We start from the raw sequence: 26,770 nt of genomic DNA, 5'->3' as shown, positions 1-26,770 counted from the left end.
AGACATAACTTCGAGGTTATATTGTGAGTGGTTTTGTAATTTAGTGCTCGTGTAAAAGTGGTGATTTTTTGTCTGTTTTATTGTGTTTTTTTCATTAGAAAATTGGTGTATTAGTGTGGATTTGCGTTTCTTTAGAGTGTTTAGCGTATTTATAACATTTTTATTTTGATGTTGTGATATCATCGCATGGCACCAATGTGAACAATGGTGGCAAAGACCATGTTGTCCGGTGATTTGAATTTGCGGGATTTTATTCATTGCAGTGTGTGTGATTGTGTGAAATGTATTTATCAAGAAAATTAAAGAATATGTGGAAGGAAACTGAAACTGGGGAGAGAGAGAGAGAGAATGTATTAAGTTTTCAAAAGTGAGTACATTATTAATTTAAATAATGTTTATATCACCGAAATGAAGCCTATTGGCTCTTTATATTTAAGTAACTTAATGGTTGCACCTCATTGACAACTCGTATAGCAGAGTATATAAGTTCTTTTCGCTATACCCTTTGGTATCTCTTTGGTTTAGCTACTCACTGATGAAGCCTCAAAAAAGTCTGAAACCGGTCTGGGCAGTGACCTCCCACCATAATGTAATAACAACATACATTTCCTAGGAAATGTGTTTTTACATTATGGAAAATACCAAGAATAGCGATCAGAACTTTACCGCCTTTGCTATGAGTTGCACGAGATTGTACTAGGACTATAATAGATTTAGTTTAATCCTTTATCCCAGTGAGAGCAAACAAAGTTTGCGCCTGAAAATATCTTCAGGACTAAATATAGTGTTGTACTATCTTATCCAGTAAGTAGTGCAACAGCAAGGCAACTCGTGGCAAAGGTGGAGCAAGCTACCAGGCACTTCTAACCCAGTATCTCCCATAATGCAAAACACATTTCCTATGTGGATATGTATACTGTTATGCATTAAAGGGATTGGCCATCTACCCAGACTAGTTTCGACCTTTATTGAGGTCTCTTCAGTGGGAGCCAGGCCCAGAGCTGGAGATACCAGGCAGAAGCAGTAGCAAGTCATCTGTGCCTATGGGAGTTGCCAAAAGGTTTATCACCTTTTTTAAAAATTACTCTGGATTTAGAGAAAGATGTTGAAAATTTATTTATCACTAGGTTAGACTATAATAGATTTAGTTTAATCCTTTATCCCTTTAATGCATAACAGTTATAACTTTATCCCTTTAATGCATAACAGTATACATATCCACATAGGAAATGTGTTTTGCATTATGGGAGATACTGGGTTAGAAGTGCCTGGTAGCTTGCTCCACCTTTGCCACGAGTTGCCTTGCTGTTGCACTACTTACTGGATAAGATAGTACAACACTATATTTAGTCCTGAAGATATTTTCAGGCGCAAACTTTGTTTGCTCTCACTGGGATAAAGGATTAAACTAAATCTATTATAGTCTAACCTAGTGATAAATAAATTTTCAACATCTTTCTCTAAATCCAGAGTAATTTTTAAAAAAGGTGATAAACCTTTTGGCAACTCCCATAGGCACAGATGACTTGCTACTGCTTCTGCCTGGTATCTCCAGCTCTGGGCCTGGCTCCCACTGAAGAGACCTCAATAAAGGTCGAAACTAGTCTGGGTAGATGGCCAATCCCTTTAATGCATAACAGTATACATATACATATCCACATAGGAAATGTGTTTTGCATTATGGGAGATACTGGGTTAGAAGTGCCTGGTAGCTTGCTCCACCTTTGCCACGAGTTGCCTTGCTGTTGCACTACTTACTGGATAAGATAGTACAACACTATATTTAGTCCTGAAGATATTTTCAGGCGCAAACTTTGTTTGCTCTCACTGGGATAAAGGATTAAACTAAATCTATTATAGTCTAACCTAGTGATAAATAAATTTTCAACAATGTACTAGGACTACTTGCATTAGCTCACGCTAATAATTGCCGATACTTTATAGTTTACTATATTTGGCATAAATCTCTCTGATTCCAACTTTGAGTTTCTTATTCGGTTTTAAAACAATGTGGGATTTAATATCCCCTTAATTTAAATAATAATAATCTTATTGTATTTTGATAGTTAAAAAATGTTTTTCTTATGTAAGATAAATTAACACAGTTGATTGTGTGCAAATATTTCGTATTTAGATCATGAAATATTTGTTTAAAAATGATAGCCTTTAGAGGCTATCACACATAAAAGTTTTTGTGTGAAATACGGCTTGTTTTTTTTTTTTTTTTTTTTTTTTTTTTTTTTTTTTTTTTTTTTTCCTCAACGATGCTAGCCCTTTGTTAAAATTTCCATAGCTCACCACTGCTGGTTATCCTTCATAAGACAAAGCGTGAAATGGAAAAATTGCAGAAGCGGCAAGAGATTAGCAGGGCTGAAAAGAGAAAGAGAAAGAAAGAAAAAACTGGTTTGAAGGAATAATAAAGACCGACTAAACAAACAAGAAAAACAAGTTAAGGAAAATTATGTATGGAGACTCAGTGATCAGGGAGTACTTAAAGAAAGTGTGACAAAATCCTATTTCCCGGTTGCAAAAATTCAACGAATGCCATCAAAACGCAAAGAAGTAAGTCGATGGAAATGATTGTCTTGGTTGGTACAAATGATTTGATAGGTGAGAAATATTCTATGAGGGAGAATATAAAGGTGTTAGAAGAGGCAAACTGAAGAGCGAGAAGGCTATGATAGAAGCAAACTGAGGAGGAGTAGGGGCGTTGGTAGCCAATGAGTCTATACATAGATTGTGCAGAAAGAATGATGTGGAATTTGTTGGTCTGTGTTTGACAGAAAGAAGGATTTGTAGAATGCTGATGGACTGCATCTGGTTTTGGTGTTAGGTGTCTGGAGAGAGCTTTGTTCACTGAGCATGCTAAAGCACAAATTCAGGAAAAGGCAATTAGGGTTGGAAGCAAGTGAGTTTGTGTGAAAGCACCCATGAGGCAAGTGAGTGTGAGAATGACCAAGTGGGTAATCTAGTCTCTCAAGCAAAAATATTGAATAAGGTAGTCAATTAAGGAAGTAAACGTGGGTAGGGAACCAAAGGGATACTGCAGTTTCTATATACTAATGCTAGAAATATCAGGAACAAGAGGGAGGAGTTTTGGGCATTGGTTAATGCAACCTTGCCAAACATTATAGGCATTAGTGAGACTTGGCTAACAGCAGATGATATTACAGGGATTGAATGTGAAGGGTTTAGTATTTTCAGGAGGAGATAGCAGATGAATTGTAGCCAAAAAGAATAGGAGACAAGTGGGAGAGTGGTTGTTCATTTGAAATAATCTGGTGTAAGATTAAGGCCAGTAACAAAATATACAATTGGTTGTTGCTATAGGCCAGGGAGTTCCACAGATGATCTGGAAGGCATGCTTCGCCAAATTAGCACAGGTACAGGTCTAGTGATTATGCAGCTGACTGTCAGAGAGATTTCTTTTAGGCAGAAATGCTTGTGTAAGGATGTTCAACATCAAGCCTTATGTTATTGGAAATAGTGAAGGATGCTGCACTCTATATACTAAAGGTAGAAAAAGCTATCAAAAACCTGAAATCTGGAAAGTAGATGATATTTGACAAAAAATGCTCTAATATGGAGGTATAAAAGTTTTACAGTGGCCATATTACATAATTCAGAAAGCCTGAACAGAAGGGCCAAATTCTAGATGATTGGAGTAGAGTTCTCATAGTTCCCCCATCTATAAAATGGGAAATAAAACTGAATGCAAAATCTGCAGAGGAATTGAGGAATTTCTCTACTGATTGTTCATGGTAAGATTTATGCAAGTATACTTGAGAAAAGGCTAAAAAAAAAAACTGTGGAAGGGAAGCTTGAGGAAGAACAAGCTGGGGACCAAATAGAGGTTGTTAGGATCAATTTAAGATAAATAGTTGAGAAAACATGGAAATGTGGTGGAGCAGCCTGGGAGAACACAGGTGACTAAATAAATTAATGTAACAATTAATTTGCCTAGTACTCTGCTGCTTAATTTGTGCATCAATGATATGGGAAATGATTTCAGTGGAAATTATTCAGTTGTTTACTAATGATATTCACATCTGGGGGAAAGAGATATCCAATGTATACTGTAATTATACTGTAGAGATCCTGCAGTGTGACTTAGACATTGAGACCAGGGAAGCAGTTATGAACAAGGAGTTGAAGTTTAGATTGCATATTGCACAAATGGCCAAAACATCCACCTAATTTTATGGTTGTTGAAGAATACACACATGAGCAGGGATAGGAACGTACAGATCTGGCCACCTGAATTCTGTGTGTGAAAGAATGAGTCGTCAAGAGTATCCAGAAGTGAGACGAAGATTGTGGCAGGTCTGTGGAAGCTCTGTATGCAAACAGATTGAAGGTCTGTGATATTCAAAAACTGGCTGATAGGCAAAAAAAAAAAAAAAAAGAGGGGACATTATAGTAGCATATCAGTTATTAATGAGGGTTTTATAGGATTGACACTCAGGACTTTTAAGTACATGTCAGGAAGGAAAAGAATGAGAAGTCTTCCCTGGAAATGGTATGAGTGTGTTTAGAAGGATGTTTGAACTACATTTTTTGCTTGCAAGGTAGCAAATGGTTTGCTAGAGTGAATAAGTGATGTTAGCAAATGAGTATGGAAAGAATATGATAAGTTAATTGTGTGAATAATGTCTCCATTATTCACACACTTAATTATTTCTGCCTCCATGGAGATACCCATGTAATAATAATATAATAACAAAGATCTGTTATGTAAGCTCTGAAGATCTACATGAAGAAATATTAAATTCTAAGAGAAAAGTTTTTCTAATCACTGCAGTTGTAGAGTGTAAATGAGACATCTTGAGCGATATACATTCTATATTTGAGTTGTAAGTCAGCAGTTAAGGAGTACAAGAAGATGGTGTGATATTAAATCAGGTGTGACACTAGAGTACACATTACCGCCAATGTTATTCATCATCTGTATGGATCACATTATGAAGGAAAGTTGTTTTAAATCTAATATCGATATTGAAGATGATAATCGTGGCTCTCTTCTTTATGCAGTTGTTATACTTTTAAACAAATCCAGGACAAGTCTGCAGGATTCCTTGAGTAAATTGAATAACTGTTGTAATAAATATTGTATGAAAATCAGCAATAAAAAGATAGACAATGAAAATAGGCAAAAACACTGAAAATATCAACTGCATCCTGAATGGAGAACCTTTAGAACAAATAAAATATTTCAGCTATTTAGGCACAGCTTTAAATGAAGGTGGCAAATTAAATTTGTAAATAGACAGCAGAATTAGCAAAGCTGGTATGGTAGGAAGTTAAGTGAATAAATTTATATGGAATAAGAATACGAGAGAAATTAGTCAAAGCACTAAATTTGCTTTATATAAGACAGCATTCACACCAATTTTAACTTATAGATCTGAGAGTTGGGTTAACAGTAAAAACTCTTGATCAAAGACAAGTCCACAGATATGAGAGTTCTTCAGAAGATTAGAGGAGTCAACAGATGGCATCACTTTTGCTAGGATAGCAGGAAAATGAGGAAAACCCCAGAGGGAAACCAAGATCTAGGTGAGTTGAAATGAAGTGCCTTGGAAGACATAAATATAAGATGAGATAATATTGGAGTCTTGACAGATAACAGATTAATATGGAAAATAATTGTTGATAGGAAGTTAGAAATGATGAAACTTTTTCGTGTGATGTGATGATCATAACAGTGAAGATAGTGTTCACCAATGTATCACACATGGTTTTAAATCAAACTATCTGTGTATATATTTCAAGTCTAAATACCAACTCCCATTTACAACATATAATTGTAGTGTTTTGAACAGCTTTTGTCTTGCAACTTTGTCCTTTGCCTTTTCCAGATCTGAATTATATGGAATTAGTATGTAGTTAACAAAAGTTAACTACATATTCTTATTATATTCCCATGATTTCTCAACTATTTGTCTTAAAGTAAAAATCTGATCCTGACAATCAGTGTTTGGCCTGAACCCAGCTTGTTCTTCAAGTTTCTCCTCAACCATTTTTCTTAATCTTAAAGAAAATAGTGTGTCACTAATAAAACAGAAATTCAAAAAGGCCCAAATACACCCTTGCATATAGTTATTAGTTACATTTTTTTCACCATCACTTGAAACACTTTGGCCATCCTGTTTGGATGGCGAAACATTTTCTTCAGTAAAAGGATATTTAAATTATCCAATATTTAAATAATATTTAAATAATCCAATACTTCTGAAGGTTGATTTTTTTTTTTTAAACCACGAACTCTATAATTAATTGTTGAGATCCCCTTTTGACTACATCTTTGTATAATTTGTATTGCACCACACATGACTTCAATTCATGTTTAAACTGTTCAGTTTGTTCAGTATTTGGATCATGTGTATGAAAATGACTTTGCAATTTACTAGCCATTTGAAGCCCTTCTTTAATTAATCCTGCAGTGAGTCGAATCTCTTCATCATCATCACTTTTTTTCTTTTTCATCGAGATTCTCAAGGACAGCTACTATTATTTTGTCATCATTAACAGCCTTATTAACCATCAATTTTTCAATATCTGCAGAAGAAAAGTCATCAAATCCTTCTCGTCCAGCTGCATGTGCTAATCTGATGATATTGGAATATTCAGTTGTATGCAAAAGATGCAGGGTTTTTCTTTTTCACGCTTTCTAGCCAAGTAGTTTTCCAGTATGCATTTAATGTTGATGGTTTCAATTCTAATATTGCCAACTTAAAGCTTGATGCAATCCAAAATAGAAAATTTCTTCCACACATCTTAACTCCTTAAATAATGGCAAATGAATATAATGGATCATCTGTCGGCTTAACTTCAGGGAATCATAATTACAAAAATTGATTTTTTTTGTGCCGCCACAATTGTTTACATTCTGTAGTGTAGAGTAATTCCTGATATTTAAAACATCAAGGGGAGGTTCTCCAAAATTGGAGTTTAAGTACATATGTACCGGTCTAGGAAATGATAATTATAATGAAATACTCTTTTTAACAGAACTGAATTCAAACAGAAATTTTAAAAATAAATGCCATTTGAATGTTGAATCAAAATATACTGTGTAAAAATAGAATGCTTTTGTTTTCTAAAACATGTTATTTCAAAATTGTGTAAAAAAAAAAGCCATGTGAAACGAGAATTAGTTGTATATTTAAGTCCAGTCATGAATATAACATCTTGTGCAATCTTTTGTTTGCATGTACTTGGATATAACATAGATGAAAAGAGTGAAATTTCTTATATTACGATAATATACTACTCAGTCAAGTGAAAAAATATTTCTAAAATTTTCCTCTTTGTATATTTTTATGTACCTCCCACCCACAAAAGGTTTATTTGTAAACTTATAGTACAGTTGCACCATGGGTAGCTAAGGATCCATGGTGCAACTGTACTATACTATACAACTGAACTGCACTTCGTGCGGTTAAGCACACACCACAGCGCTTAACCGCACGAAGGAAGACTTCTTGGCTTAGAATCTAGTCGGCAACTAGAAGAAATTTTTCTAAGCCCTTTTTCGACCGGTTCCCGAGTTAGTCAATCTCCGGCATGGGCAAGCGGGTTTTTTCTTCCAGAAACTCGGGTTTTTCATCCCATAAACTCAAGAAAATCGACTGTAGAACCCACATTATTTCAGACATAGGGACCACGAGATGGCGGTACTTGTTGAGCCGTCTCTCTTCACTGCATGCCGCTTAATTAGTGATAGCCTCGGGCCAGCTATCTCTGATTGACTGCCAGTGGAGATTGAACTGCCCACTCAGTCTCCAAAAGTTAAAAGGCGTTAGTTTAGCTGATATATATATATATATTACTTATTTTTTACATAGTACAGAAACCCTGTCCTAGAAACTAAACATGAAACTTTTTTATACCACTTCAGGCCTCCAATAATCTGGGTGATGGTCTCACACCAGTCTATTCATCTCCCACATAAAGACAATCATGAATATCCATTCCCACAGTAATATTCAAACCTGCAGTCTGTTGGTTGAAGAGCAGATATGCTAGTGAAATCATATTCTCATTTTATATACATAACCACTCGGTTTAGTTTATATAACTACTCAGTCAGCCAGGCCAGCAATCACCAGTATATATGCAATATATTGGTGATTGTGTGTTAATGATGTTAAAAATGATGAAATGATTTCTGCAGGAGGACTTGAGTTTTACTGGCATTGTGTGCCAATAATGATAGCCAATTTGATTCACGGTTTGTAGAGTATAAGTTTATGCATTTTGGATTAAGGAGTTTATAGGCTGTATATTATATTATATTTATGGAAATGCACTGCAAAGAAATTGATAGCTAGGAATTTGGGAGTGGGACAGGCTGCAATGCCAGAGTTGGAATTTTTTGGAACTTATTTTGAAAGTAAGCAAAATACTACAAGTGACACTAACTATGACTCCAAACATGTTTTTATTAAGGCTACATAAAGAGGGAACAATAACTTCCTTATCTCACATTGAGACTGAGGGTAGGGATTATAAATAGTATGTTGGCAGACTGTGTGAGCGGAAGGGAGTGAAGTTTATAAATGTGTTTGATGTTATAAAAAAATGCCAAGAAATTATATTCTTGGTTTAATCCTTTATCCAAGTGTAAGAAAACAAAGTTTGTGCGTGAAATAACTTCACGAATGGGCAATTTGTATATAGAGGCTACTGACTTCACATCCCTTGCCTTAGTATCTCATAATGTAAAGCACATATCCTAGTGATATACAAGTTACCCATTCATGAAGTTACTTCATGTGTAAACTTTGTTTGCTTATGCTTGGATAAAGAATTAAACCAAGAATATAATTTCTTTGGCATCTTTTATAGTAACCATGTGTAATACATTTGAGGGAAGGATGGATTTGTACAAAAGTAGCGGGTTGCATTCAAATGGATTTGGTGTGAGTCAGTTGCTGCAAGGAAAAGCAATGGGTCATGTGAGCAAGTGAGCAGAAAAAGTAAGAGGTGAAGCAAAAAATGAGGAGTGAGATGAAATGCTTGTAAATGAGAATAGTAGTAGAGATCATGATGAGAGAACAAGATTGGATGTTGGAAGTAGTAGTGAATGTGTATATGAGGATGTCAGCATGGGAATGAGATGGCCTGGGAGTTAAGGGATGTAGTTGAGTCCAAGGAGATAAATAGGGCAAGTGAGGGAATGGTTAGGTGTGGAAAATCACATCCAACAAGTAGCATGGGCAGGACTGGTTATAGACCTAAACGTGAATTGCTGCATTTATTTACAAATACCAATAGCATAACACACAATCAAATTGCCCTTATTGGACTGACCTATACCTCCAGCCTTTCCTGGCACAAACACATTTCAACCATAGCTTCTGCAGCCACCAAAAAACTTGGTGCACTTTTTCACATGAGACATTACTTCACAGTTGCTAACTCTATACGAATCTGAAATTTGCGCAACCATGAAATATTGCTACCATATTTGAGATGGTGTATCAAAATCCTCTATAAGATTGCTCAATTCTATCCAGGAGAAGAGGGCAGTTGGTTAATTAATGATCTTTCTCTCTCTCTCTTTTTTCACAAATGTTCAGTTTTTGTCTTGTGCCTCTTCTACAGATACTTTCATGGACAATATTCTGCTGAATTGGCCACTATTATTCCACCACTTTCCTTCAAAATCATTAGAACTGCTAACTAACAAACATCATTTTACAGTCCATCTTGAAACTCAGCGACCCAACTACACTGTCTCCACTTTCATTCCGTATACTTCTGTTCTTTGGAACAGCCTTCCCCACTCTGCCTTTTCCAAAGTTTACACCCTTTAGTTGTTCAAATAAATAAATAAATAAAAAGGAAGTTGCTCACACATGGATCTGATCTACTATAAGTCTTATGACCTTTTGTATTCAAGATACCAAGTAATTTTATATAAACTTGGTTTTTAATCCTATTTCCCAAGTAAGCAAACAGACAACTAAGTCAAGTTTGCGCCTGCATGTAGTGCAAGTCTGAGGCAACTCGTGGTAAAGGTGGATTAAGCTCTGATCGCTTTTCTTAGAATTTTTCCTTAATGTAAAGCACATCCCCTTGCGGAGATGTATGATGCATTAAAGGCAATGGTCACTATCCATATCGGTTTCGACCTTTATTGAGGTCTCGTCAGTGGGAGCCAGACCTGACAATGCTAAGGTTGAAGTAATGCAGAGCTTAAGAATTTTACCTAAAAAAGTTGCCACAAGGTGCTTTGACCTTATTAAATAAAATCTCAGAATGAGAGATAGATGTAGAAAGTTTTTTAACTTGGGTATGTTATGCATTCAAGATACCAAGTAAGTTTATATAAACTTGGTTTTTAATCCTATTTCCCAAGTAAGCAAACAGACAAGGAAGTCAAGTTTGCGCCTGCACGTAGTGCAAGTCTGAGGCAACTCGTGTTTAGGTAAAATTCTTAAGCTCTGCATTACTTCAACCTTAGCATTGTCAGGTCTGGCTCCCACTGACGAGACCTCAATAAAGGTTGAAACCAGTATGGGTAGTGACCATTACCTTTAATACATAGCATCGTACATCTCTGCAAGGGGATGTGCTTTACATTAAGGGAAAATTCTAAGGAAGATGATCAGAGCTTAATCCACCTTTACCACGAGTTGCCTCAGACTTACTACGTGCAGGTGCAAACTTGACTTACTTGTCTGTTTGCTTACTTGGGAAATAGGATTAAAAACCAAGTTTATATAAAATTACTTGGTATCTTGAATACATAGTATATCCAAGTTAAAAACTTTCTATATGACCGTTTGTGTCAGGTCAGATATAAAAAAAAGATAAAAAATAAGGAAGATGAAATGGTTTCAGTGATTGAATTTTCACCCAAATATTTTTGGAATAAGTGAAACATGGTTGGATATGGATGATATCCTGATGAGAATAGAATATGAAGGGTGTGATGTTTTCCATAAGTATAGAAAGGACAAGAAGGGGTGGGGGAGTGTTGTTAACAATAGCAGGCAAATCTCATTTCCCTCTCACATCTCCACTTTGTGTGGAGATGTGAGAGGGAAATAATGGCAATGGTTTAAGTCAGCATGGTAGAGGTTGACAGGAAGAGATATTTAGTTGAATGGTTCTATAGGCCAGAGAATGTGGAGAGTGATGATGAAGAAATGTATAAGCAACTTGGGTTAGTGAACAGAGGAAAAGTTATCATTATGGATGATTTTAATTATGGTAATATAGATTGGAATGAAGAGACAACATTTTGGTTTAAGGAAAGTGAATTTCTTGAGTTTTTGAGAGACAGCTATCTTAGGCAGTATGTAATGGAGGGCATGCGAGGATTGAAAATCTTAGATCTAGTCATTTCATTGAAGGATGTAATTGTGAGTGGAATCACATTTCTCCCAGTTGGTGAGAGTGACCATGAACTGATCATCTGGATGGTGGCCAGCCATTTTAAGAATTTTTGTGAGAAATGAATAAGTTATTATTTATGGAATCTCCATGGTGTCTGGAGCCTCATCGTGGGAGACCCAAATCAACCATCATACACACAAATCCTAATATACCTCTCCTCGAATCCATTCCACTCACTCACCACTCTCCATCCGCACACCCCTACTAACCACACTCTTACTCAACTTCCATGACAGATGGCCCCTAGTTATAGTCATACATTGAAAATTTTCACTTGCATCAATTTTATAAAATCCTTTAATATCTTAAAAGTTGCTATCATATCCCCTCTTTTCAACCTATCAACAAAACTTTGTAACCTACAAACCTCCAACCTATCTTCATAGGGAGTATTCCACATACCTGTCACCATCTTGGCCACTCATCTCTTTTCGACCACCTCCTGGTCCCCAAGAAACCCAGGCAACCAAATCTATGTGCAGTAGCCAAGATGTGGCTGAATTATAGCTGTATAAAGGGGGATAATAACTTATCTTTAATTGTTAGCGTGTTTTTTGACATCCAAGTAATTCATTGAGCTATTTTACCAACTTCTGCAATATGCCCTCCAAACTTTCAATCTGAATCTCTTTGTCTACCATTATCCCCAAGCATCATCAATTTCCTGCAAACTAGTACCATCAATATGATACCCCATATGCAACCTTTTCAACCCAAAGTTTTTAGTGTTATATGGTGATCAGCATTCATTTTACACAAATTATGGACTCTACAACTGTGTTATAAATAATTATTTTAATTTTCCAATGTTTCAGCCTTCATATTAAGGTCATCATCTGGAGTATAACATATGTGTATATATATATGTGTGTGTATATATATATATATACACATATATATATATATATATATATATACAGTTATCCCTCGACTTATGTCCGGGTTCCGTTCCATCCGGCAGGACGTAATTCGAGTCGTACATAAGTCGATACATTAAATCAACAGAGTTATAGGGATTAGGAACTTAACTGTAATAAGTATACTGTTATTTTAATTAGTGTTTGGAGGGAGAAACATGACCTTGAACTTGGTGAAGATCACCTCTATAAGATGGATGACCTGGAGCATTATCTAGAATTAATAAAATTTAAATTCTACATTTTCTTTCACACAATAGCTTTCCATTTCACTCGCATAACAGTTGATTAAGGCATCCTCAAACAATTTTTGAGTCCTCCACGACTTCTTATTTCTCCGATAATGAACTGAAAGTGTATGCTTCCTAATGTTTTTGATGGCTCATGGATTCTCACTGTGCCATATCACAAATGGTTTCAGTTTATATCCAGCCTCATTACTTCCTAACAGAATCTTAACACGATCTTTGAGCTTTGAAACCAGGCATAGATTTTAGCTTTCTATGGATGAATTGTCCGCTCAAGCATTTTTTTCCAAAACAAGGATGTCTCATCAATATTAAATATTTGGAAAATAATTTTCCTCCGTAATGGTTTTATCTAATTTTTCGACAAACTTCTTGGCAGCCTTCTCAGCAATTGCAGATTCCCATACATTTTCACATTGAAAATGTATGGGAATCTGCCTTAGTGGTTATGGTCACAGCACTAAGGGGGTATGCACTTTTGGTTCAGGTCCTCTATCCATGATGCAAGTAGCATTTCCATATCATTGATAGTACCTTGTCGTTACTTCGTCACTATAGTCGATTTAATGGAAGCAGATCCTTTCACATCCTCTACGATTTTATCCTTATTTATCAAAATGGTCGTCACTGTAGAATGAGACCATCCAAACTTGCAACTTCGTTTCAAGATCAACTGCTCGCCTCTTTTTCTGTGATTCTTCACTAGGTTTTTTGATTGTGCGTGTAGGGGCCATGCGAAATATTTAACGACCAATACACAAATAACTCATTTCCCAAACACAAAATCAACAGCGGAACTGTTGAAGACACATGCTGACTGCCGAGGGAGGTTGCCACTGTGCATGCTTTACCTTACGCTTGCTTGTGTCTTGTTCAAAAGTTTAGCCGAAAATGTTATTTATTCCCTTATGGGTTCATGGACGTATCTTCAAAAGGACGTAAGTCGAGGGATGATTGTGTGTATATATATATATATATATATATATATACACACACATATATATACACAGAGACAAGCTAAATTCAGCATACTGTGAAAAGACAATGAATTGATCAACCATTATTTTACTGGCCTGACCTCTAGTGAAAATAAAATTAAAATAAATATTTGAAATAAAATAAAATAACTACATCAAAACTATATTCTATATAAGACAATACCAGAGAAACATTCTTTCATATAGATAGTTTTGTTACAGTAAAAATGATGTCCTAATTTAACATGATAATTGTTATATTAGATTTAAGATCCTGGATTATATGGCATTATTTATAATTAACTCATAGGTTAAGTGGGTAGAATATGTGCCTTCCATATTCTTGGAATTTTTAGATCATCATTATTGTTAAGATTAGGGTGGTTGATAAGAATTTCACAGGCCTCCTTAAATTTACGTCCATACCATGTTTTGATGTGATGTAAACAACAGGTGCTTTTCCGGTCAATTCTGTGTAAAGTGTTCAGGGCATGATCAGAAAGATCAGCTTGCCTATAGTTATTATATTTAATGTGTTGTTTGTGTCCCCTATATAGGGCAAATTGTAGGTGCAATGAATACGGTATACTTCAGGGTGGGCCTGCAGAGGGAGTGGATCCTTGTATGAGTTGTGAAAGTTCTTTAATTTTGGTTTAAAGGTGGCTTTAAGGTTGTGTTTCTGTAGTATTTTGTTTATTTTGTCTGAAATCCCTTTAATGTATGGAATGGTTACAGTTTTATTGTAGAGGTCTTGTACAGAATTTTGTTGATAGTGTTTTGGCTTTAACCATTTTTTAGGAAGGTATTGCTGATAACTTTTAATTCATCTTTAAATGCTGGTTCATTGGAGCAAATCTTCAAAGCCCTGTTTTTTAGTGTATTAATGACCCCTGGTTTTTGTGTTGGGTGGTGGTAAGAGTTTATGTGTATATGTTGGCCAGTATGTGTCAGTTTCTGGTAAACAGTGAAGGAAAGGCTATCAGAAGAAAGACATATGACAAGTGTATCTAGACTTGAAATCTAAAACAAACAAACATGTTGTTTGTTTGTTTGTGTTGGCTAAGTAAAGTGTCTAATATCTGGCAGCCATAGGGCCAGATAGCAAAAACATCATCAACGTATTTAAGCCAGACTTTGAATTTAAAAGGAGAGGAATCTAGAGCGAGAATCAAAATGTTCCATGTAAAGGTTAGCAATGGATATTGGCATACAGTCTGATCAGTTGTGGTTCAGATGATTTCGTAGTGTTTCACATGTTTCAAAGAAAAGACAATCAGATTTGAACTTGCTGGAATGAAGAAGTTTTGTCTTGTTCCAAAGATCGAGGGAACATGATTTGCAAAGCCTTAGACTCATGAATAGGAGGAGGGGGGGGGGTATGATTGAGGCATATGAGTTGGTCAGGGATTCTTACCAGGACCAGGTTAACATGGAAATTTTTTATAGAATAAGAGGGGGGGGGGGAGGAGTAGAACAAGAGGCCATCTTTGGAAACTGTATAAGGAGGAGGTGAGAAAAGGAGTAAGGAGCAGTTTCTTTGAATTGAGAGTAGTTACTGAGTGGAATGCATTATCTTAGTATTGTGAATGCAGACATATTATTATGGACGACTCCAGGGAGTCCTTAGACTCATTGAGAGAGGCCCTAAACATCATGTCCACACAACTATACGACATTCTCACAGTATCTATCATACCTTGCCTTGAACTCGCTCACTGTCATAGCACCCACAACAGACTCTGGCAGCTTATTCCACTCATTTACCACTCTAAAAGTAAAGAACCCAGCTCTAACACCCTTGCTAACCAGACTCTTGCCCAGCTTCCATAGGTGTCCCCTAGTGCCAAATTAAATTTTTCACCTTTTGCTGGAATTAATGAGGCTGCATTTCAACTTGAGTTAGAGGATCATCTGGAAACCAAGGATTTGTGGAATTCAAAATTTAGAAATCGTGAAGCTGACCTGGAGGAGTTGGAAAGACAAAAATCTGCCCTTGCAATACAACACAAATGATCTGAAATAGAAGATCTTAAAAAGCAAGATCAGATTGTATTTGGAATTACCAGACACTTACATTCAGTTAAAAACATACGCATTTGACTTCTATCGATTTTCGGATCGACATATTTCTGTGAGCAAATATTTTCTAATATGAATTTTATTAAAAGTAAGTTGAGAAACCAACTAAACAACGTGAGTCTTTTGTCATGTTTGAAAATGAAAATTACGGCGTATTCGCCGCATATTGAGAAACTATCCCAAGAAACTCAACAGCAAAAGTCGCACTAAGAAGATATTTTAAATTAAAAAAATTAAAGAAATAGGTATGTTATTGGATATTATACATATGTTTTTGTAAGGAGGAGGAAATCTTTGTTTTATTATTTAATATTTAAAAATATCATATAATTTTGTGTGACATGCCACCCCTGTGTTTTACAAGTATAATAACGTGTTACTGTAAAAAAAAAATAATAAATAAATAAATAAATAATTTATTATAATATTTTTCAATGTAGTTTCTAAATTTAAAGCAGTGATGAGCAATTAAATAGTAAATGAAATACTCGGTTCAATCCACATAAAGAATATTTTCTTTTTCTTTGATAAGAAAGTATTAATTTATTTTCCATTATTTAGGTATGTTTTAATTTTTTAACCTGCACAAATAAATCCACATGTAAAAATCAACATTTATAAAATAGATTTTTAATTAAAATATACTAATTCTGCCATACAAAACGAACACCGTGGACTGCACAAAAAACCTGAGAGTGCCGCATTCAGCCCGCGGACCATTGGTTGCTCATCACTGCTTGTAGCTCCCTAATTTTTTTTTTTTTAACAGATATAATTTTAAAAATGGCTCTTCACTCCAAAAAGGTTGCCAACCACTGGACTCGGTGCCTGTGCATGGATTGTAATTTTCATGGAGGATGGGGACCCTTCACACATCGGTCAATCCATACAGGAGGTTCTTCTAGAACATTTCATAGAAACCATAGTGATCAGCCATGAATTTCCCATTGCATGGCCACCTCGTTCATCTGATCTTACCTGACCTCCTGTGATGTCTGACTCTTGGGATTTCTCAGGGTTTATCAAGATCATCCTGATAACTTTTCAGTGCTGAAAAACAGCATGATGCAGCATGTGTGCATCATCAGTCCCATCCAGCTGTGTTCTGCCATCATTGAACATGCTGTGCAAAAGATGCAGTTTGTGGCATATGGGGAGGGTAGCACATTATACAGTACAGCCTGTGAATGCATAATAGAAGTGAATAAAAATGTTTTATTTATGCTTTTGTCGCTCCTCCTACACACACACACACACACACACAGAAAAATTACATCTACATTCAGTACAGCATATAGCACCCTTGGTGGTGAATTTTGGAACTTTTTTTTTTCCCTCCAATAATGCTTCCACATGATGCACAATGTATTCCTGCCAAGTTTCACAGCATCAGGATCACTGTGTAGTGCTCTACAAGGTCTTAAAACCAGGGATACTTTAATTTTAATCACCCTGTATATATCAATCCCTCACAAGAGGCCTCAAAATTCTCTAATGTAACAATCCATGTCAGCAAATAATAAGGGAGAAAGAAGTGATCTACTACTGTGTTTCTTGAAGTTTAGTAGGTATTTTCATGGTCCTGTCCCATGAACCAGCTACTGCCATTTCTCCACTCTCCTCCAAATATGTAAGAATACAAATAGTGCACATGTAAGAACACACAACCATGAGAAAGCTATTTGAGAGAGTTTGAGAGACAGATCATCTGTTAAGCAGATTGCCCTTTTTATTAGGCACCCCTGCATTTAGCTCTTACAGAGGCTGATTTAGATTTACTAATGATTTTTTTTAATCCTTTAAAGGCTGAGGGTGAAGCTCTTTTTTGATTTGAACTATTTGAGATATGCCTCAATTTTCATGTTGGACTTCTTTCGCACTCCTGCTGGAAAACCAGTATTTGGATGTGGTCAATGATTTTAATATGGAGTGCAGAATAAAGTCTTCATTCCAGCAAAGATTTTTTCAATTATTTGGTCAGGCAAGATATTTAGATAGAGGAGAGAGGGAAAATAGTAATCAAGCCATGGAAAAGAGACATAGAAATCTCTGAAATCATTCCTGTTAGTACCATTGCAATATTAAAGAAACAGAATGAGTGAAGGTAAATTTGTGGATAAAAAGACATGGGCATAGATTAAGTTAAAAAGAGCACCCCAACATTTACAGTATAATTAGAAGCAGAGTTTAGAGAAGTTAGTAGATAAGGAGGTCTAATAATTTAGACCTCCTTATCTACTTTTTAGAGAAGGTCTAATAATTATGAGAAATTATGCAGTATTCTGGTTGATAGGTAAATAATTTGTTTCATATCATTACTGACAGCAAATAATTTAGCTTCCCTTTCAGCTTGATCTGTGAAGTTAAGAAGGAAAGCTAGTCTGAATTATGAACATTGTCTCCAAGAAAGATGATTTCATTGTTTGGGTAATTAGACTGTAGAAAATTGACCTTAGAGTTAAGTAATCATGTACAAAAACAACAAAATGAGGCAAGGAAGTCATGTATACTGATCTTTAGATAATAAAGGAGTTAATTTTTTTTATGGGAGTGAGATTTTTCTTTAGGTTTTGAAGTTACTGCCTTTTATTTGAACTATTTTAAATATAACCTTATGCAGCATCAATTGTTCAATTAATGAAATAACATTTACTTATTTAACACCATAATTTTTTTTCTGATATTTTAGGAAGATTTGAAAACAACAGTTAAAAATTATGAGGACCAATTAAGTATGATGAGTGAACATCTTGCCAACATGAATGACAAATTAACATCACAGAAAGATGAGATTGATGCCTTACGGCAAGCTGGAACTAACAAAGTAAGTATTTCTGATTAATGTTATAATTGAACATTTATAGAAATTAATGCTTTTTTATGTTAACATTTCAGTTTTCAATTATATAGAATATTCTCTTTCTCTCTCTCTGGTCTTGTGGCTTTGTGGAAATCCTGAATAATAACAATAATAATTTTATTTTTGGACTAGCATTTTAATTTAATTATTAAATTTTTTTTTGACTGTCTAATGATTATTATTAAGAGAGACCTCCAGGGAGTCAAGGACTCATCGAGGGAGGCCACATACTACAAGCACCAGCTATCATTCTTGAAGTCATTCACACTGCTTTCACTCACAACATCCAGTGGCAGTCCATTCCAATCATGCACCACCCTATGAGAGAAAAATGTAGCCCTCACCCCTTAGCGGCATTCATTCTCAGCTTCCAAAGATACCTTCATGTCCTTTCCCCATCCTCAGTAAATTGAAAAATTCCATTAACTTAAATCCTGTATGAACCTTTCAGAAGTTTGTAAGTTTCAATCATATCACCCCTCTTTCTCCTGTTTGCTAGTGTCTGCAGTCTACAAATTCTTAATCAGTATTCCATAATCCAGATATCATTTTTAATACTCTCCTTTGCACTCCCTCCAATATATCAGAATCACAATGGAAACCAGAAGACCATACCAGTGCACAATGGTCTAAGTGGGGTCTTATTGAGGCCTTGAAAAGAGACAAAATGACATCCTTATCTTTACATGTCAAAGTTTGTTTCCGCAGTGCAATTTCCTTTTGAGTTGTATTTGCAATCTTTGCTACATGGCCCTTGAACTTCAACTTCCTATCTACTAACACTCCAAGATCCCTATCCTCATCAGTTTCAAGTATAATCATGCCAAATTTGCATGACTTCATTTACTGACATCCATTTTCCCATGCCCACAATTTCAACTATTCAAATCATTCTGCAAGTACTGCATATCAGGAGCATTCCTGATTACCCTACCTACCTTTGCATCATCAGAAAATAGCTGTATGTCACTTGTCAAATCCTTCCCAATATCATTAATGTATAGATAGATTGAATAACAGTGACCCAGCACTAATCCTTGTGGTGCACCACTGTTACCTTAAATCTTGCAGACTCACATCCCCCATATACCACTTTTTGATATCTATCATATTCTACAATCCAAACCCATATTCTCCAATTTATGCAACAGTTCTACCGAGATATATTCTGTCAAAAGCCCTAGCAAAATCCAAAAGTATCATGGTGTATCCATTCCCCTTGTCTAGTTCAATGGTAACATTGTTATAGAATGTCAGTAAGTTGCTAAAACATGACCTTCCCTTAGTAAACTCATTGCAAAGTACAGATTCACTGTCAACCCATTTCTGAATGCGAACTCTAACCAATTTTTCCAAAATCTTCACCACCACCACTCCTAAGATACTAATTGGTCGATAGTTAGTTACATCAGTCTTTGCACCACATAAGGGTGGTGCAAAGACCGATGTATCCAATGCAATGGAATTACCATATATTCTTTCCATTCCTGCAGAATCTTCCCTGTTCAACATATTAGCACACATGCTGCTATCCCATCAGTCCCTATTGCTGAATTCTTATTCAGTTTGTGCAACAACTCTAATACCTTGTCCTCATACACCTGAGTTTCTTCATCCAGTGCAGCGGTAGCAGTGAGCTCAATGTCGCGCACACACCAGGTTGATAGCTTTTAACAAAATGGGCACTCATTAGTTGAACAACCTCTTCTGTAACTGTAACCCTCATTCCATCTGCATTAGAAGAGTTATTCTTTCTTTCTTTTACTTGCAGCATATCGATAGAATTCTTATGGGTTGTCTTTAGCACACACAGAGCCAGTTTCTTTTCATACTTAGACTTTGCTTTTCATACAACCGTTGTGACTGTTCTAGCCTGCTGATTATAATTTTCATAATTCATGTCATCCTTATGCACACGGTATTCCTTCCTTAATAAGATTACACGTCTTGCTTAATAAGATTACACATCCATTTGACTCCTATCCTATTTATTCTTTGAACTCTCAGGACACACTCTGATATTGCATCATTTAGGTATTGTTTAAATGCTTCCCATGTACTGTCAATATTCTTCCCATCCATCAACCGATCCCATTCCACTGAACTCAGTTGGTCATAATTTCCTGCTTTGTAGTTCAGCATGTAACCTTTTCTGAATGGAACATTCATAAACTTAGTCGCTTTTCAAGTGAGTGCCGCATGATTACTAACACCAACCGGAGGCAGAATAGTTACATCTTTAACTGAAACGCCCTCTGACACTATAAACAAATCTAACACTCTTTGACCTCGAGTTCCTTCTCTCACATGCTGCTTGAAGAAGTTGTCCCGCAATAGCTCAAATCATTTTCATTCTTCTCATGAGATTCTTCTACTCCATAAATATTTGGATAATTAAAGTCTCCCATTATTATGATTACTCTTTTGGTGCTCATCTTGTCTATTTGGTGATGCATTTCTTCATCACTAACAACTGATCCACCATGTCTGTAACAACATATGAAATTGATCTTGTTAGATTCCACCTCACACCAGATTGCTTCAGACTCACTTCCACGTGAAATACTGCTAGTAGTAGTACTACAATCAAAGGTTTCAACTGTAACTGGATTCAAGTCATCCAATATCATTAGCAGCACGTCCCCCTCCTCTCCTATCCTTCCTAAAAATAATGTACCCTTTACACCCGATACCAGTTAGTATGTCTGATTCTGATAGCTAGGTCTCACTAATGCCTACAATCTGAGGTTCCAACATATTGACTAAGGCAAAAAACTCTACCCCCTTTGTTTCTGATACTCCTAGCATTCGTGTATAGACATAATAATCTACCTGCATTTTCTTTTGTATACTCTTGTTTGCAGTCTGCATGACACAATTGGACAACTTGCAGATCTCTATTCTTCTCTCTTGCCTTATACATGTAAACATCTTTGCACATGTTTGATGGGTCCAAACCGGACAAATACAGTCAAAATTGTTCTCTCTCCATTAACATTTCGATTTCTTTTATAAAAATGCAAACAGTCCTTGACTTCAATCTCAAATTCAAACTTGGGCAAATTATCCTGAAAGGGCCATTCAAAAAAAAAAAAAAAAACAATTGAGTTATAAAATTTTTACACTTATTGTATATACGTTACTCACACACTACCAAGTAGTTATCTGCTAGGTAGACAGCATGTGAGATACATGTTTGCACATCCCTTGCCATTGAACATGCTATATATATGTGTGTGTGTGTGTGTGTATTTATTTATACACTTTCATTAGTATGTGCCAGGATAAAGTACAATCATGATTAGTAAGACTGAACATGTGTAAATGTATGAAAATTGATTTAGAGGTTAAAATTATAAAGAAGGAAAACACACACGCACACACATATAAGATTATGTTTTTTTTTATTTTGTTTAAAAAAAACATAATTTTTTTAATGTTTTTTTTAACATAAAAAATTGCATAAGGACCTTTCATGGCTCCCACCCACAAAAGGCCCTTATGCAAACCTATAGTACATTTGTACTATAGGTTTGAATAATTTTTTTGCTATTTTAATAATTTTAGATATATATATGAGGTGTGTTCAGAAAAAGACCAAACTTTTTAAATAGCGCACCAACTGGCACAGAAAGTGCACTGCAGCCACTGAGCATGCCTAGTAGCTTTGACAACAAACTGCCATTTGCCCCATTCTGCTATGAGCATTAGTTACGAGTTGCATCCACTGAAGTGAACACGTGCACAAGCTGTTCATCGTATTAGTGACAATGAAAGAGCTTGAAGAAGAACATGTGTGTGTGTAAAATATTGCTTCAAACTTGGTAAAAATTTTACAGAGACATTTGCTTAACGAAGCATACGGGGAAGACTGTATGAGCTGAACATGTTGCTATGAGTGGTTTAAGTTTCGATGGATGAGTCGGTCAAAGATCAAGGTGATGTTGGTCGTGTTTTCTGATTGGAAGGGCATTATCCATTATGAATTTGTATTGCATGGTCAGATGGTAAACAAAGAGTTGTACCAAGACGTTTTAGCGTGTTTGTGGGACTGTGCACAGGAAGAGGCCTGAATTGTGGGAAAACCAGACTTGGATGTTGCACCACCACCACCACCACGACAATGCATCTGATGTTTTACCACAATGTATGGCAAAACATCAGACATCTATTGTGCTCCATCCACCATGTTCTCCTGACTTAGCCTCAGCAGACTTTTTTCTGTTTCCCAAACTTAAAACCACTTTGAAAGGACGTCATTTCCAAATCGAAGAGGAGATTCAGGAAAATGCGATAAGAGAACTGTACGCCATCACAGAAAGTGGGTTTCAGGAAGCATTCCAACAATGGAAAAAACATTGGGAACAGTGTATTGCCAGTAGAAGGGGGACTACTTTGAAGGGGACAGGGCTTAAAATGTAAAATAAGCAATAAAGTCTTTATAGCAAAAGTTTGATTTTTTTTTGATGCCTTGTATATTATATTATATCATTTATATATATATATATATATATATATTAATTCTCTTTCAAGTACTTAATGTGTCCTTCTGCATATTTAGGTTTCAAAGTTGATTTTTATGTCATGGCAAGTGCTAAAAATGTCTTTCCCATAAGACATGTTTAAGAGTATTGTGTGCGCATGCACACAATACTGTAAAGTAACACTTTTCACAACAGAAATTTCTGGATAACACTTGATAAATATGAAAGTGGATAAAGTAGTTGATGGATGGATCCATCAACTGCTTTATCCACTTTCATATTGGATTCACAACAGAAATTTCTGGATAACACTTGATAAATATGAAAGTGGATAAAGCAGTTGATGGATAGATCCTAATGCTTCATAGTTTAAAACTGCAAGGAGAGATAGGGGATGCTTTTAGCCTGTTATCAAGAGCTTTATAAAGAGAAGAAAGAAGCACTGTTTGGACATTGATAATTTCATATACAGAAGATTGAATAATCAAATAATACATTTTTTCCCCTGTTTTCTTGTGTTATTTATGCTTTATTATATTACTTTCTATTAATAATTAGAATAATAATAATAATAATGATAAATTACATACTGAAATCTAATTTGTGTGTGCATCCTGTGAACAAAACCTACAGAAATAGCCTTTAAAACGTGCTAATGCACTACTACATATATTGTAAACATAAGCATTAGGCATGATCAACTGGTGAAAGGGATTTAATCTTACATAAATTTCGAGTTACATAAAGTTTGTAGAAATTCGGGGACTGCCTGTACTGATGTGTATAGATTTTGTTATTATATAGCTCATTTAAATGTTTTATGCTATATATATATATATATATATATATACTCTTCATACTTTTTTCTTTTTTATATGTTTTGCAGAGTAACAAGAAAAAGGGGAAATAGTGCTGTGCCGATTGACATCTGACCAAAAGTACTTGTTTTGATGTATTTTTTCCTTAACACGGATTCCATTTTTACTGAAATGTTTTTCTTTGGAACTATAGAACTAGCAGGAGAGTGCCTACAAAAAGACATATTTGTACATATTGTTGTGAAATAATGCGACAAAAAACCATCAAAGATATATAATTGTGATGTGATCTGTTTTCTGTAAATCATGGTTGTATATTTAATTGAGGATCTCCACTTATAGCATTAAAATAATGGAAACATTAATGTAATTTTTACATCTGATTTCAACAATGATCTTAATCCTTTGTATGTATCACAAGATTTCAGATAAAAAAAATATATATATATTTAATTGTATAGAATAATGTATTAATTTTATGTATTTTTGAATCATTGGAAAATTTCTCTATCCATCAAAAATATTTAAAAATAGAAAAAAGCTCATATCATTGGAAATCATATCGCTTATAGTTAGTGAAGTAAAATGTTCTGAGCTAATAATTTGAGCAACCTATTGAGATTAGTCAGTTATTATTAAAAAGTCTTATATCGTGAGAATGTTTGGGGGGGGGGGGACCTGCTGCAATTGATGCAAGATGTTGGCTGTAAGATTATCTGAATATGCAGTTTAAAATAATTAAGTGATTCAATTGTAAACATATATTATAAATTAAATGCAGTATTAGTAGGAATAAAATATAAGAAATGTAGCTCAGTGGAAGTGGCGCTGGCATCCTCTGCGCTTGATCGCTTGAAGTCAGACTTAAGTTCAAGTCTAGTCTCCGATGGAGGAACTTTTTCTAAGCCTTTCTTTGACCAATTCCCGAGTTAGTCGACCTCTGGCACAGGCAAGCAGGTTTTTCCTCCCAGAAACTCTTGTTTTTTTATCCCATAAACTCAAGAAAATCGACCATAATACCCACATTATTTCAGACAGTAACATATCTTGTTAGGGTTAGGTACCAAGAGATAACAGCACTTGTTTGTCAGCCTCTTCATCAGTGGCTGCTATAATTAGTGATAGACATGGGCCAGCTATCTCTGATTGGCTACCAGTGGAGATTGAACTGCCCACTCAGTCTCCAAAAGCTAGATAGGGCATAAAGGCCTCGCCTACTCCCTATTTTCAGCTTTGTAGTTATCTAAAAATATTTCTGCATATACTCATGTTAGTAGTTATTAGTAATTGCAAAAAAAATTATAAGACCAAAGTTTTGGCAGCTCAGTCATCATCGAGAGAAGGAAAAACTGAAACAAAACATAGATATATATATATATATATATATAAACAAAAAGTCCTTTGCTAGCAAAGGTTGGTCGATTGGTAGAGCCTCTGCTACTAATGGCTCATGCAAAAAGTTAAGCAAGTTTGAGCAGGGTTAGTAGTTGGAAGGGAATCAATTGTTCGATACTGTTGGCACACTCTCCCTCGATGAGTCTTTGTACTCCCTGGAGGTGTCATATATAATAATAATCTTTATTATAATTTTGACTGTCTCATAGCAGTCGTAGTGGTGTTCATTGTTTACTGATGCATAAAGCCAAATGCATTATTCCTTATAAGACCTAGAGTATTTCTGGAAACTAGCTGTCCACTTGACGACCAAATGTAGCTCAAAGTGAAACCACCATTTATTAGTGAATTACAGTCTCTTAAAGATGATTCCCTTGTTGCTGTGTGGAGCATTATCAGTGGCATGAAGCTGGAGCTGATTTTTCCCATCTACTATGTGTTAACATCATGTGTTTCTTTTCTCGCTTCAAATGAATATACTTCTGAGTGAAGCAAAGAACTGGATTACATAAATATCAGGTGTTTTGTATTTGATACAGAACCCTTTAAGCAATCTGATAAGGGAACTAATTAGATTTGTGAGTTTTGAAGTTATATTTAAAGTTAAGTTAATACATTTGAAAATACAACTTTTAAGTTATATTTCCAGATGACATAACAGTCTGCAGATATACTTTACCCACAATGGTAGAGTGATATTTCCCAAATTCTAACAACAGTATTTTGTGGCAGTGATGTGGGGTGGGGGGTGAAAAAGTATGGTGTTGATCTGCTGTGTTGCCATCCTCCTAAACCTTTCTTTAACAAATAGTGGCTCTTTCTTGAAAACTGGTCTTAATGGATGAATGCATACACTGTAGAGAGATGAATTTCATATCCCAAATCCTGGATGGCTGAAGACAAATCAGTCTTCAGCCATCCAGGATATATTGAGTATCATGTGATCTTAAACATGCTGGTTGCCATAACTCAGGAAGATAAATACAGTTAAAATTCTCTTCAGCAGGAAGAGGCATGTGGGAAGGCATTTAAGTTGAGCCTGGCAAATCAGGCCATTACCCCTTACTGAGTACCATGAAATCAACCAAGGTAAGAAGTTTGGGAGCTAAAATCTTATTGTCAGGCATACTAGAAAAGTGAATAATAGTTTAGTGTACATACACAGGGCCGGCGAAAGTGGGCATGCGATGCATGCAGGCACCGCTACAAAGGGGTGCTGCTGCTGTGGCACAGTTCATAAGTTCATTTTTAAGAAACAAAATTTTTATCATAAAAACAAAAAATTCTTAGAATGATCAATATTAAAATAAATAAAGCTGGATACACCGAATAAAAATTTTAAAAAAAATTGTATATTGCCTACTGTTTACAATTTTGCAGCAAGAGGAGGCTAAATGCTTGCCTGCAGAATCTAAAGTGAAACGGTGAACGGTTTTTATGCACAGAAACGAATTTTTGTACAAAACATTTGTTGCTACGTAACCAGTCATATGGTACTGTAAAAACTCTGTTGTAGCTTAAATATTCCAAAGCACATTACATTCGATTGTTTACTTAGGTTAAGTCCCATCTGAATATTGTAA

General features: G+C 35.5%; 1 protein-coding gene across 1 annotated transcript in view; it reads left to right on the top strand.

The window, feature by feature from the left end:
* Window positions 1-24,185, top strand: part of LOC150097388 (protein phosphatase 1 regulatory subunit 21-like) — a 505,584-nt gene extending 481,399 nt beyond the window's left edge. Inside the window, exons 21-22 of the mRNA XM_090407251.1 lie at window positions 18,320-18,454; window positions 23,861-24,185. Coding sequence (XP_090263377.1) covers window positions 18,320-18,454; window positions 23,861-23,884 — 159 coding nt within the window. The 3' untranslated portion in view covers window positions 23,885-24,185. The remainder of the gene's footprint in view (window positions 1-18,319; window positions 18,455-23,860) is intronic.
* The last annotated feature ends 2,585 nt before the right edge of the window (window positions 24,186-26,770 follow it).

The sequence above is a fragment of the Typopeltis vanoorti genome, chromosome 17 (assembly GCF_054136105.1).
Source record: "Typopeltis vanoorti isolate ZY-2024b chromosome 17, IOZ_Tvanoo_1.0, whole genome shotgun sequence".
NCBI classification, from domain to species: domain Eukaryota; kingdom Metazoa; phylum Arthropoda; class Arachnida; order Uropygi; family Thelyphonidae; genus Typopeltis; species Typopeltis vanoorti.
This window is presented reverse-complemented; position numbering and strand designations above follow the sequence as displayed.